The sequence below is a fragment of the Hemitrygon akajei genome, unplaced genomic scaffold (genome assembly GCF_048418815.1).
Source record: "Hemitrygon akajei unplaced genomic scaffold, sHemAka1.3 Scf000055, whole genome shotgun sequence".
Classification (NCBI taxonomy): domain Eukaryota; kingdom Metazoa; phylum Chordata; class Chondrichthyes; order Myliobatiformes; family Dasyatidae; genus Hemitrygon; species Hemitrygon akajei.
In genome coordinates, this window is record NW_027331941.1 from 2,937,320 (window position 1) to 2,950,838 (window position 13,519).

The following is a 13,519-nucleotide window of genomic DNA, read 5'->3' on the forward strand; positions in this document are numbered from 1 at the left end:
AGTCTCACCTTTTATAGCATGGGGGCTGGGCGAGATAATCCAATTAAGGTGACCAATAATTTAGGTGTGCATTGATTAGTTGGGAGGGACCAAATGTTGATTGGCATGTGGTGTCTCCTCCGACCAGCCAGGTGGCAGTGCATCTGTCACGTGGCCGGTATCTCTGGATACACCCAGTCGTGCGGCGGACTTAAAGAACTGTAACACAGACCGACGTCCAGAAGAACTGAGGTCACCGGCTGATATTAAAACGCAAGTTTTATTAGGGTTATAGATGGGGTAATTGCACGCAGTATATGTTTCCACCGAAATTGCGTGAATTTAGGACTTGGGGGCCGTGGGTTAGGGGTGAAAGATGAAATGATTAAGGGGAGAATGGGGGGAGAGGGGTTCTTCCCTCAAAGACCCTTCAATGTGTAGAATGGGCTGCCTGACCAATGTGACAGTGGTTCTACTCCAGCGTGGAAAGTTAAATGTTTTCCAGCAGGGGTTCTCCTATTTCTGCCCACATCCACGGTTTTCCTTGCAAATTTTCTCCAGGAATTAAGAATAGATAGAGTGGACAGCCAGCGCCTCTTCCCCAGGGCACCACTGTTCAATACAAGAGGACGTGGCTTTAAGGTAAGGGGAGGGAAGTTCAAGGGGGATATTAAAGGAAGGTTTTTCACTCAGGGAGTGGTTGGTGCGTGGAATGCACTGCCTGAGTCAGTGGTGGAGGCAGACAGTCTAGTGAAGTTTAAGAGACTACTAGACAGGTATATGGAGGAATTTAAGGTGGAGGGTTATATGGGAGGCAGGGTTTGAATGTCGGCACAATTGTGGGCCGAATGGCCTGTACTGTGCTGTATTGTTTTCTGTTCTTGTTTTTTTTTTTAAATTCAACGCTAAGCTGCTTCTAGCACTCGTTAGTTTCCCTATGTATGAATAGAATTGAATTGACATATATCCTTCATATACGTGAGGAGTAAAGATCTTTACGTTACGTCTCCATCTAAATGCACAATGTGCAATTTATAGTAATTTATAATAAATAGCATGTGCAACAGGACAGTCCATATAACATAGAAATACAGTTGTATCAGTGTGAATTAATCGGTCTGACGGCCTGGTGGCAGAAGCTGTCCCGGAGCCTGTTGGTCCTGGCTTTTATGCTGTGGTACCGTTTCCCAGATGGTGGCAGCTGGAACAGTTTGTGGTTGGTGTGACTCGGGTCCCCAATGATCCTTCGGCCCCTTTTTACACACCTGTCTCTGTAAATGTCCTGGATAGTGGGAAGTTCACATCTACAGATGCGCTGGGCTGTCCGCACCACTCTCTGCAGAGTCCTGCGATTGAGGGAAGTACAGTTCCCATACCAGGCAGTGATGCAGCCAGTCAGGATGCTCTCAATTGTGCCCCTGTAGGAAGTCCTCAGGATTTGGGGACCCATACTGAACTTCCTCAACCATCTGAGATGAAAGGGACGATGTTGTGCCTTTTTCACCCCACAGCTGGTGTGTACAGACCACGTGAGATCCTCGTGATTTTTGTTTCCAAAAATACTTTATTCAGAAATATTACAAAATAAAGTTATTTACGTAGAAAGAAAATAAAAACCTTCGTTAAACTTGAGTCCTTATACAATAAATAAAGTTATTTAAAGGTAAATTATGCGTTGGCTCTCTGTTCCTGTTCAAATTAAAGATGTTTACAATAAAACATTCATTGACTCTTTCGGCAAGGATTAAAGACGTATTCACAATAAAATAAAAATTATTAACGATAAACATCCAGGCGTTGACTCTCATTCCTTCACCGAAGCTCCTTTACGGTCTATACATTTCCAGCCACTCCTGGGGCGCCATGTTGACTCATCCATCCACACCGCTGATGAGGGGTATTCTCCTCCCCACCCGACCCCTCCCACTCCCGCGGGTGATGAACCGCAAACTGTGGTCCCTCCCCAAAGGGCCTTCGCGGCGGGTAATCCTGCAGGCGAGAATGCAGCACACAGCCACGGGCATCTCCATGTGCTGGGAGACCTCCACGTTCCGGGCCGACCAAAGAGCGTCCTTCACCGAGTTGGCCCTCGGTGATGTGCACTCTGAGAAGCTGTTCGCCCTCTCAACCCCGGATCCACTGATGCCAACAGGGGGGATCAGCCTGTCTCCATTCCTCCTGCAGTCCTCCACGGATGGTAATTTGCGGTCCAGAAGGTATTGGAGTACAAAAGTATAAATTTACCAAAACTATGAAGTCAGTTTTGAAATTTGCTATGCATGTACCCAATTTGGTAGGAGACTGAAGTCTTAAAAATGTAGAAGACAATGGTGTGTTAATGAGAGGTAGCTAAGAGATGTAGATTAGAACATGATTAAGCGAATTGATAGGAACAATAGGGACATGACGTACTGCACGTACGTGTAATACGCAACTATAGATCGATTACATATGCTAATGCAACTGGACCAGGAGATTGCTATAAAAAATGCTGTGTCCGGGGGTCGGGGGGCAATCAGCGACTAGCTCAATGACTGTCTCAGCTTTGATTTGCAAATTAAAGTTTAACCCTTCTTGAAGAATCTTCTGCGTCTCTTGGTCGTTTGTGAGGCACGAAGAACCACGACAAAGGCAGGAAGAAGGACGGAATGAACCGGAGTTTGCTCATCTGATTTGCATCCGTGGCCAATTTATCAGTTGCCCCTGCGGACCTGCTCGTTAATGCAAATATTCAATTAATGACGTGACAGCGACGCCATGCATAATTGGCGTGCACGCACGGTCAAGAAGCGGTCCGGTCACAAGCAAGAGAAAAATCTGAGGGCGCCGGAGGTCAAGAGGTTCAGTCGTTATTCAGACCAAGCAGCGGAATGTTCTCAATGACCTTGACCGCGAATCGATTGCTGGTGCCTGCCGGGCTGATTTGAGTATCCCGGAGAGTGCTGATCTCCGGCGATTTTCAAGCACATCAGTCTCTGGAGTTTGCAGCGAAATGGCGCGAGAAATCAAACTACCAAGAGAGAGAGAGAGAAAAAAAAATACACGCGCGCGCGGAGAGCGGCAGTTCTGTCGGCGAAAGCGCTTCGTTAATGAGAGAGATTATTGATGCACCATCAATAACTCACTCTGAGACGTAGAAGTGAGATATCGGCTTTTATGGACTGGAAGAATGAACAACACCACATCCTGGAGAATGAGGCCAGGCTCAGGCCTCATTCGCCTTTGTACAGGGGTTTGTGGGAGGAGCCACAGGAGCAGTCAGCAGGGGGTCTGTTGGGAGCAAACCACTCTGGTATATGTAGTTCACCACAATTAGAGGAGAATGGTCAGACTGGTTCGAGTTGACAACTCGAAAAGACACGCGTTCTGACTGCGGTGTGCAGAAGAGCATCTTCGACCGACAGCACGCCGAGCCTTGCAGTGGGTCGCCAGCAACAGGGGAAGGTCAGGAGCTTACGTCCAGCGGCAACTTCCTTCGGCACCTCCTCTAACTTCTGAAGTGGCCAATGAGTGGATGCGGGCTCGGAACCCTGCTCACTTTCTGAGTCTGGGTACGCTTTTGTTCCCCAATATGCATATGCTTTGGCAGATTAGAAGCAGTAAAATGTTGCACCGAGGTGTCGAGAACAATCTGACATTGCCCCTTTATAAAATCTGTCTTTTAGAGTACAACTTGGTCCGCCTCCGCTGGCACTGAGGGACGGATTCGAGGGGCTGAAAGGCCGCAGCCAGCTGTGTCGTGTGTTCACTCCTCCGGCCACTGCTGGCGCTGTGGGCAAGAGGGGCGCGTTGCTCTGTTGAGCTCCCAGTCCTTCCGCGTATGAGCGGTGTTACCCAGTGACTCAGTATGTGCGATTTTCTCGGGAGCGTACGGCAGCGGTCCTTGAATGACGGTCAGAAAGGGGCTCCATCTCCAACTACCTCAGAACCCCATTTACCCCAGTACGTGTTGCTGGAACGCCGCGTTTCCCAGTAACGGGGGTAATCGATACCGTGTCGAGTTGGAACTCGTCAGGAAGCGGGGCGGAGCTGGAGCCGCCGAGGCCGCTCCGACTCTCTCGGTTTTAAAGCGGACGGCACGGATTCAGCCGCAGGATTTAATTCGGGTTTCACGGGACGAGTGACTGATTGCTGAACGAGCGCTGGGTGACAAATCACGGGGAAGGTAAAGGCGTCGGAGGACCCCGTCAGTAGTCCGGGCCGGGAGCGTGATCTCGAATGGAAGTTCCAGAGAGGAGCTAACGCGAGCCTCTGCGTTTGCGATCGGGAGGTGAGTGTGCCGCTTCGATGGAAAATGGTGTGTAGTTCCGCATTCCTCGGCGGAGTGGGGGAGGCGTCAGGCAGTCAGGGGGAGTGTGGGCCCCGCTGGAAAAGACAACTCCCCTCCCCCCACTTTCCACACCCTCCCCCCCCCCCCTCCCCACCCCGTGGAGTACCGGCCCCAAGAACGGAGAGTGTGTGACCCGTGGTGAATGGATCCCGGGGATCGGGCAGTCAGCGACGAGGAGTCAGTGCGTTGAGTCCCCAGGGATCTGGACTTGTTTGAACCGCAAGGGAGGTGTGCAAGATCGTACGCGACCCCGTTAGGTGCCGGTCCGGTTTCTACAAAGTAGTTCAAATACTTAACTGCAGTTTTGGTTAAAGCGTTTTCGGCGCTGCCCTTGAAATTGTGCCACACTCATTTGCACCTTGAACCGCGATTGTATTCCGTCCGTGAACGTGAGCCAGGTTACCTTAACTATCTCGCTGGACTGTCTCCCGCCAACGTTGTTATTTTTGGCAGTAGTTACAGTGGACCCGGTACCTAGGTGACGCGTATCAGTGTTTACCAATTACTGACACGCAACCCCTATTGAAAGCCAGTGACCGCATTCCCTTGCAACACGAGTGAATCTGCAGATGCTGGAAATAAATAAAAACACAAAATGCTGGCAGAACTCAGCAGGGTTTCGGCCCGAAACGTCGTCACTACCTCCTCCCATAGAGGCCGTCTGGCCTGCTGAGTTCTGCCAGCATTTTGTGTGTGTGTTTTTTTTTAAACCGTATCCTCTGGATGTTCTCGCTGCCGCATTTTAATCCGGATTTTGCACTTAACAGGGAACAACCGAGCCGGAATGGGGGCGAATCAGGACAAGGCTCCCGGGCCTGCGAGCCCTGCAGCCGGGCAGGGCGTTCAAATTTCACAAAACCGTCCCGGTGACCAAGTGCGTGTTCCGGACCCTGCCCCACGGCGCGGTGATTATTATTACGTGGGGGCCAGCACCAGAGACTTTCATCAAGTCCCTGCGACAAGGGAGCGCCAACACTCCCCGGCAACAACTGCTCCTCGAGAAATCATTGCTCTTACCGGCAGCCTTACCAGGAGCAGCTCTCAAATCACTGTCCACGGTGCAGGTTAGTGGATCAATATTCCATTTAAAAACTTTAATCGTAAAACATAGTTTGGATGCCCCGTTGTGAAAATACAGTGGCATGCAAAAGATTGGGCACCCCGGTCAAAATTTCTGTTACTGCGAGTAAGAGATGACCTGATTTCCAGAAGGCATGAAGTTATAGATGAGACATTTCTTTAATATTTATTAAAAAAATATATTTTTTTTATTTCAATCTTTTACACTTTCAAAATAACAAAAAAAAAGGAAAAAGGGGCCTGCAGCAAAAGTTTGGGCACCCGGCACGGTCAGTACTTAGTAACACCCCCTTTGGCAAGTATCACAGCTTGTAAACGCTTTCTGTAGCCAGCTAAGGCTCTTTCAGTTCTTGTTTGGGGGATTTTTGCCCATTCTTCCTTGCAAAAGGCTTCTAGTTCTGTGAGATTCTTGGGCCGTCTTGCATGCACTGCTCTTTTGAGGTCTATCCACAGATTTTCGATGATGTTTAGGTCGGGGGACTGTCAGGGCCATGGCAAAACCTTCAGCTTGTGTCTCTTGAGGTAGTCCATTGTGGATTTTGAGGTGTGTTTAGGGTCATTATCCTGTTGTAGAAACCATCCTCTTTTCATCTTCAGCTCTTTTACAGACGGTGTGATGTTTGCTTCCAGAATTTTCTGGTATTTAATTGAATTCATTCTTCCCTCCACCAGTGAAATGTTCCCCGTGCCACCGGCTGCAACCCAAGCCCAAAGCGTGATCGATCCACCCCCGTGCTTAACAGTTGGGGAGGTGTTCTTTTCATGAAATTCTGCACCCTTTTTTCTCCAAACATTCCTTTGCTCATTGCAACCAAAAAGTTCTATTTTAGCTTCATCAGTCCACAGGACCTGTTTCCAAAATGCATCAGGCTTGTTCAGATGTTCCTTTGCAAACTTCTGAAGCTGAATTTTGTGGTGAGGACGCCGGAAATGTTTTCTTCTGATGACTCTTCCACGAAGGTCATATTTGTGCAGGTGTCGCTGCCCAGTAGAACAGTGCACCACCACTCCAGAGTCTGCTAAACCTTCCTGAGGGTCTTTTGCAGTCAAATGGGGCTTTTGATTTGTTTTTCTAGCAATCCTGCGAGCAGTTCTCTCAGAAAGTTTTCTTGGTCTTCCAGACCTCAACTTGACCTCCTCCATTCCCGTTAACTGCCATTTCTTAATTACTTTACGAACTGAGGAAACGGCTACCTGAAAACGCTTTGCTATCATCTTATAGCCTTCTCCTGTTTTGTGGGCATCGTTTATTTTAATTTTCAGAGTGCTAGGCAGCTGCTTAGAGGAGCCCATGGCTGCTGATTGTTGGGACAAGGTTTGAGGAGTCAGGGTGTTTATAAAGCTTTGAAATTTGCATCACCTGGCCTTTCCTAACGATGACTGTGAACAAGCCATAGCCCTAACAAGCTAATTAAGGTGTGAGACCTTGGTAAAAGTTATCTGAGAGCTCAAATCTCTTTTGGTGCCCAAACTTCTGCATAGTGCTCCTTTCCTTTTTTTTTAACCCCACTCTAAAATTGTACAAAAATAACATGCTAATCTTGCTTAAAATGTTGAAAAGAATGTTTCGTCTTTAACTTTATGACTTTTGGAGATCAGGTCATCTTCCACTTACTTAACTATTCACAGTAACAGAAATTTTGACCAGGGGGTGCCCAGACTTTTGCACGCCACTGTATCGATGAACATTTTGGGTTCCTGGAGTTGCGCAACAGGAGTCCCATGGTTGGTACAGTCTCCCCGGACTATGTGGGTTCTGTCCAGGTGCGCAGTTTCCTTCCACGCTGCAGCGACCTGCAGGCTGGTAGTTCAATAGGTTGTAAGATTTTCCCGTGATTAGGCTGGGAGGAAATCAGGGATTTGCTGCGTGGCGTGGCTCAAAGGGCCAGACGGGCCTATTCAGCCCTGTGCCACGTTAAGACGACCCTGTTGCACCAGCCTCTCCGTTTGGCAGCTCGTTCAATGTGCGCGAAAATCTAACCGGAGGAAGGTCCAGTCACAGACGGGGGGAAATCTGCAGGTGCTGGAAACCCAAGCAGCACACACACACACACACACACACACACACACACTCACACTCACACTCACACTCACTCACACACACACACACTCACACTCACACTCACACTCACACACTCACACTCACACTCACACTCACACTCACACTCAATGCTGAAGGAACTCGGAAGGCCAGGCAGCGTCTATGGATAAGAGTAAACAGTCGACGTTTCGGGCTAAGACCTGTTATTAGGACTTGGGGGGTGGGGGCGGGGGAAGAGATGAGAAGTCTGGGTAAGGCGAGTAGGGAGGGGGTAATGCCAGGTGGTAGGTGAATCGACCTGCACTCTCCCCTCTTACCTTTGACCCGTACTGTCAAGTTCTAGATTTCTCCCAGCCCGGAACCAAGACGACACTGATGCCCCCTCTCGTGCTAGCCATTTCAGCCCTGGGGAAAAAGCCTCTGACTATCCACACGATCAATGCCTCTCATCATCTTGTACACCTTTATCAGGTCACCTCTCATCCTCCGTCGATCCAAGGAGAAAAGGCCGAGTTCACTCAACCTATTCTCACAAGGCACGCTCCCCAATCCGGGCAACATCCTTGTAAATCTCCTCTGCAGCCTCTCTGTAGTATCCACATCCTTCCCGTAGCGAGGCGATCAGAACTGAGCACAGTACTCCCAAGTGGGGTCTGACCAGGGTCTTATATAGCTGCAGCATTACCTCACTCCTCTTGAATTCAGTCCCACGGCTGGTAAATGCCAGCACACCATACGCCTTTCCTTCTTAGATGAAGCCTCAGTTACCTATGTCCCAAGAAGTGCAGTCCTTGCAGGCCGAGCTCTCCCTGGGACCAAGCCCCTCGGCCCCTGGGAACTTGCTTCTGCACCCTTCCCCGCTGCTAGCCCCCCACCCTGTGGCAGCTTGACCAACTGGGAAGGCGGTACCCCACCGGCGGCATTGCCAGTGTCAACTTGGCACCCACGCACTGACTGAGGAAGCCCGATGCGCCAAGTGCGTCCTCTACCATCCCGTCTCTCTGCAGTACTGTGTTGTGACACTCTTAGGCACCTTGTTTTACAGCGCTCACCCCGGGAGTGTGGAATATTCGACCCTGGTCTGACTAAACGTAGTGCAAGCGCGCGCACGGTACTGTGCAGGAGACTTGGGCGCGTGTTTGTAGACCGTATGACGCAGGAGCTGAATTCGGCCGTCTGGCCCATTGAGTCTGCTCCGCCATTCAATCATGGCTGGTCCTTTTTTCTTTCCCCCTCCTCAACTCCATTCCCTGGCCCTCTCCCTGTCACCTTCGATGCCCTGTCCAATGTATGACTTATCGATCTCTGCCTTAAATACACCCAACGACCCGGCCTCCACAGGTGCCAGTGGTAACAGATTGCGCAGATTCACCAACCCCTGGCGAAGGAAATGTCTCCGCATTTCTGTTTTAAATGGACACCACCCCCCCCCCCCCCCAATCCTGAGGCTGTGCCCTCTTGTCCTAGACTCCCCCACCATGGGAAACATCCTTTCCGCGTCTACTCTGTCTAGGCCTTTCAATACTGAAGGTTTCGGAGATCTCCCCAGACCCACCCCCCCCCCCCCCCACCCTTCTAGATTTCAGCGAGTACAGACACAGAGCCGTCAAACGTTCCTCCTGTGTTAACCCCTTCGTTCCTGGAATCAGTCATGCGAACCGCCTCCGGAGCCTCTCCAATGCCAGCACATCTCTTTTTTTCCCCCTGGATGAGAAGCCGAAAGCTGTTCACCGTGCTCAAGGTGAAGCCTCACCATTGCATCCCCGCTCTGGAGTAGCAAGAGGTTCCGAGACTGTTGCACGGGACTGAGTTTGCCAGCGTGGAGCAGAGTGAGTTTGCAAATCTGCTGGGAGCAAAGCATGTTGGGAATAGCGAGGGTGGAGCCTCACCAGAGGGGTGTGGCCCAGTTGTCAGAGAGAGAGAGAGAGAGAGAGTGCCACAGGCGGGTTGGGGGTGTGGTACATTTTGGCGTGCAGTTAAACACACCCAGCCCTGGGGGGCGCCAGTCAAGGTAAATTGATTCTGAGCAATTGGCTTGTGGGTCAATGCAGAATTTCTTTGGTGCTTGGTGCTCGCCTCCCTCTCCCTTCCGCTTTACCAAACTGTGATTCCCCTCTCCCTGCCCCTTTCCCACTCTCAGTCCTCAATAGAGACCCACATCAGAATCAGATTTATCATCGCACATACATGTCATGAATTTTTTTTTGCAGCTGTACAATGCAATACATAAAATTGCATCCTCTCCCCCTCCCTCTCCCCCTCCCTCTCCCCCTCCCTCTCCCCCTCCCCCTCCCTCTCCCCCTCCCTCTCCCCCTCCCTCTCCCCCTCCCTCTCCCCCTCCCTCTCCCCCTCCCTCTCCCCCTCCCTCTCCCCCTCCCCCTCCGTATTTTTGTACAGCACTGAACTGAATTGAATGTAAATTTCCATTCAATTGGTCCACGTAATAATCTGATAGAGATCACTTTTTAACCTTCACTATCTATGTATCCACACGTTTTGATTTCACCTGCAAGTTTGTCATTTTTTTTAAAAAGTGGCCAATTAAAGGAATCTGCACAGCCCCATTGGTCACAGTGCCGCCAATAACGTTCCAGCATCATCCACTGCTTCCTCGATCAAGTCACTTGTGGAGGCAGGGGATGATGGTGGAACGTTACTGACCATCAGACATAGGAGCCGAACTGGGCCATTTGGCCCGTCGAGCCTGCTCTGCCATTCCATCATGGCCGATCATTTCTTTCTCCCTCCTCAAGTGTGTTCTCCGACCTTCTCCCCGTTGCCTTTGATGCCGTGTCCAGTGAAGCACCTGTCAATCTCTGTCTTCAATACTGATCCAGCCCTCCCATGTGACCTAATGTTCGAGACTGGATTTCCATGTATGACCTTTCTGATGGCCACATAGGCAACATCTGTCACCTATCCCCCATCAGTCGTCGTCATCATCATCAGGGGCCGTGCCCAGTTTGAGCTTTGGCTGCCACGGCCCACACACTCCTGTTTCGGGTCAAGCGTATTCATTTCCAGTTCCCTGGCTGCTGTCTCCATCGTCGTTTGTCTTTGCCTTTCTCTTGCTTTCTTCCCTTCAATCTTTCCCATAATTACCGTGCATTCTAACTCCTCTTTCCTAATCACAAGTCCAATGAAGTTACAATTCCTAATTTCCTAATCACAAGTCCAATGAAGTTACAATTCCTAATTTCCTAATCACAAGTCCAATGAAGTTACAATTCCTAATTTCCTAATCACAAGTCCAATGAAGTTACAATTCCTAATTTCCTAATCACAAGTCCAATGAAGTTACAATTCCTAATTTCCTAATCACAAGTCCAATGAAGTTACAATTCCTAATTTCCTAATCACAAGTCCAATGAAGTTACAATTCCTAATTTCCTAATCACAAGTCCAATGAAGTTACAATTCCTAATTTCCTAATCACAAGTCCAATGGAGTTACAATTCCTAATTTCCTAATCACAAGTCCAATGGACTCCTGACGGAGGGTCTCGGCCCGAAACGTCGACGGCGCTTCTCCCTGTAGATGCTGCCCGGCCTGCTGCGTTCCACCAGCATTTTGTGCGTGTTGTTGTTTGAATTTCCAGCATCGGCAGATTTCCTCGTGTTTGCTCCAGTGAAGTTAAGTTGCCTTTTCATGATCTCGTACGTTATTTCTGTGCTTGCCCGGTTCACGACGTCCTCGTTTGATACTCGTTTCATCCAAGATATTCTTTGCATCCTGCTCAGAAACCACATCTCTGCTGCTTCAGTTTGTTTCCTCATGTTACTGGATATTGTCCTACATTCTGAACCTTATAACATAACTGGATAAATGTAACGTTCCAGTGCTCTGTAGCGGGTTGTCATGCCCAGTTTAGCGTTGGTCATTCTGGTAAAGGTGTCTTTTGCCATCCCTATTCTTCTTTTGATGTTCATGTTGCACCTGCCAGCTAATGTCATCCAGCTTCCGAAGTAGCAGAAGTTCTGTACTTTGTTTATGTCTTCCCCGTTTATTCTCGGCCTGCAGATGGGATTCTCCTTTTTGAATATCACCGTACAGTCTGTCTTTTTGCAATTGATAGATGGACCCATTTTTGCACTTTCTTCAACAACTATATCAATTAAGTTTAGATAGATAGATACTTTATTCATCCCCATGGGGAAATTCAACATTTTTTCCAATGTCCCATACACTTATTGTAGCTAAACTAATTACATACAATACTTAACTCAGTAAAAATATGATATGCATCTAAAATCACCCTCTCAAAAAGCATTAATAATAGCTTTTAAAAAGTTCTTAAGTAGTTTACTTAAATACATTGAGTCCTAACCCCGGCACTTTAACATATCTTACTCCTGGCGGTTGAATTGTAAAGCCGAATGGCATTGGGGAGTATTGATCTCTTCATCCTGTCTGAGGAGCATTGCATCGATAGCAACCTGTCGCTGAAACTGCTTCTCTGTCTCTGGATGGTGCTATGTAGAGGATGTTCAGGGTTTTCCATGATTGACCGTAGCCTACTCAGCGCCCTTCGCTCTGCTACCGATGTTATACTCTCCAGTACTTTGCCCACGACAGAGCCCGCCTTCCTTACCAGCTTATTAAGACGTGAGGCATCCCTCTTCTTAATGCTGCCTCCCCAACACACTACCACAAAGAAGAGGGCGCTCTCCACAACTGACCTATAGAACATCTTCAGCATCTCACTACAAACATTGAATGACGCCAACCTTCTAAGGAAGTACAGTCGACTCTGTGCCTTCCTGCACAAGGCATCTGTGTTGGCAGTCCAGTCTAGCTTCTCGTCTAACTGTACTCCCAGATACTTGTAGGTCTTAACCTGCTCCACACATTCTCCATTAATGATCACTGGCTCCATATGAGGCCTAGTAGTTATTCCTCCATACTTTTGCAATTAACAGGGTGTCATCCGCTCCTCATCGGTACTCCGTGTAAACTCTTTGGAGAATGCTCTAACCCACCTCAGAAATGCAATCTTCCATGCGGAAAACCTTGCCGACTGCCCCAAATCAATTCTTGTCAGAGCACTGATTAATATTTCCTGTCCCTCGAAGTCCCCTCCATTGACTTGTCCACCACTAATGTCCATCTCACTGCCCTTTTGTTCTCTGGCTCAACTTTGCTACCGTTCTTAAACGAATGTCGACACTTAGTCTTCAAGTGCATCACCAATGGGGGGGAAAAAGGCTGCTTAGAGCCCTCTGCAGTTCCATTGTCAGTTTCCCGTTAGATAAGAGACACACTTTTCTCAAGATCTGGAAATCATCCACTTCAATATGCTTCAAGACTGACGGTATTGAATCGAATTGACTTTATTACTTACATCCTTCACGTACATGACGAGTGAAAATCCTTACGTTACATATCCTTCTAAATGTGCTATTTGCAGTAATTTGTAATAAATACTATGTACAACAGTATGACATAGAAATACAGTTGCATCAGCATGATCAGTGTGATGGCCTGGTGGAAGATGTCCTGAAGCCTGTTGGTCCTGGCGTTTCCTGGATGCTGGCACCTTGTGGGTGGGGTGACTCGGGTCCTCAATGATCCTTCAGGCCCTTTTTACACACCTGTCACTGTAAATGCCCTGAATAGTGGGAAGTTCACATCTACAGATGCGCTGGGCTGTCCGCACCACTCTCTGCAGAGTCCTGCGATTGAGGGAAGTACAGTTCCCATACCAGGCAGTGATGCAGCCACTCAGGATGCTCTCAATTGTGGCCCCTGTAGAAAGTCCTCAGGATTTGGGGGCCCAAACCAAACTTCCTCAACCATCTGATGTGAAAGAGACACTGTTGTGCCTTTTTCACCACACAGCCGGTGTGTACAGACCACGTGAGATCCTCGGTGGCTTATGCTGAGGAACTTAAATCTGTTCACCCTCTCAACCCCAGGTCCATTGATGTCAATCGGGGTCAGCCCATCTCCATTCCTCCTGTCGTCCACAACCAGCTCCTTTGTTCTTGCGACATTGAGGGAGAAGTCGTTCTTTTGACACCATTGTGTCAAGGTGATGACTTCTTCCCTGAGGGCTGCCTTATTATTATTTGAGATTAAGCCCATCAGTG

At 48.8% G+C, this 13,519-nt stretch overlaps 1 protein-coding gene across 1 annotated transcript in view; it reads left to right on the plus strand.

The window, feature by feature from the left end:
* The first annotated feature begins 3,773 nt into the window (after positions 1 to 3,773).
* The window catches only part of LOC140721446 (NACHT, LRR and PYD domains-containing protein 3-like), a 57,133-nt gene continuing 47,387 nt past the window's right edge, over positions 3,774 to 13,519 (plus strand). The window contains exons 1-2 of the mRNA XM_073036266.1: positions 3,774 to 4,249; positions 5,077 to 5,373. Coding sequence (XP_072892367.1) covers positions 5,094 to 5,373 — 280 coding nt within the window. The 5' untranslated portion in view covers positions 3,774 to 4,249; positions 5,077 to 5,093. The remainder of the gene's footprint in view (positions 4,250 to 5,076; positions 5,374 to 13,519) is intronic.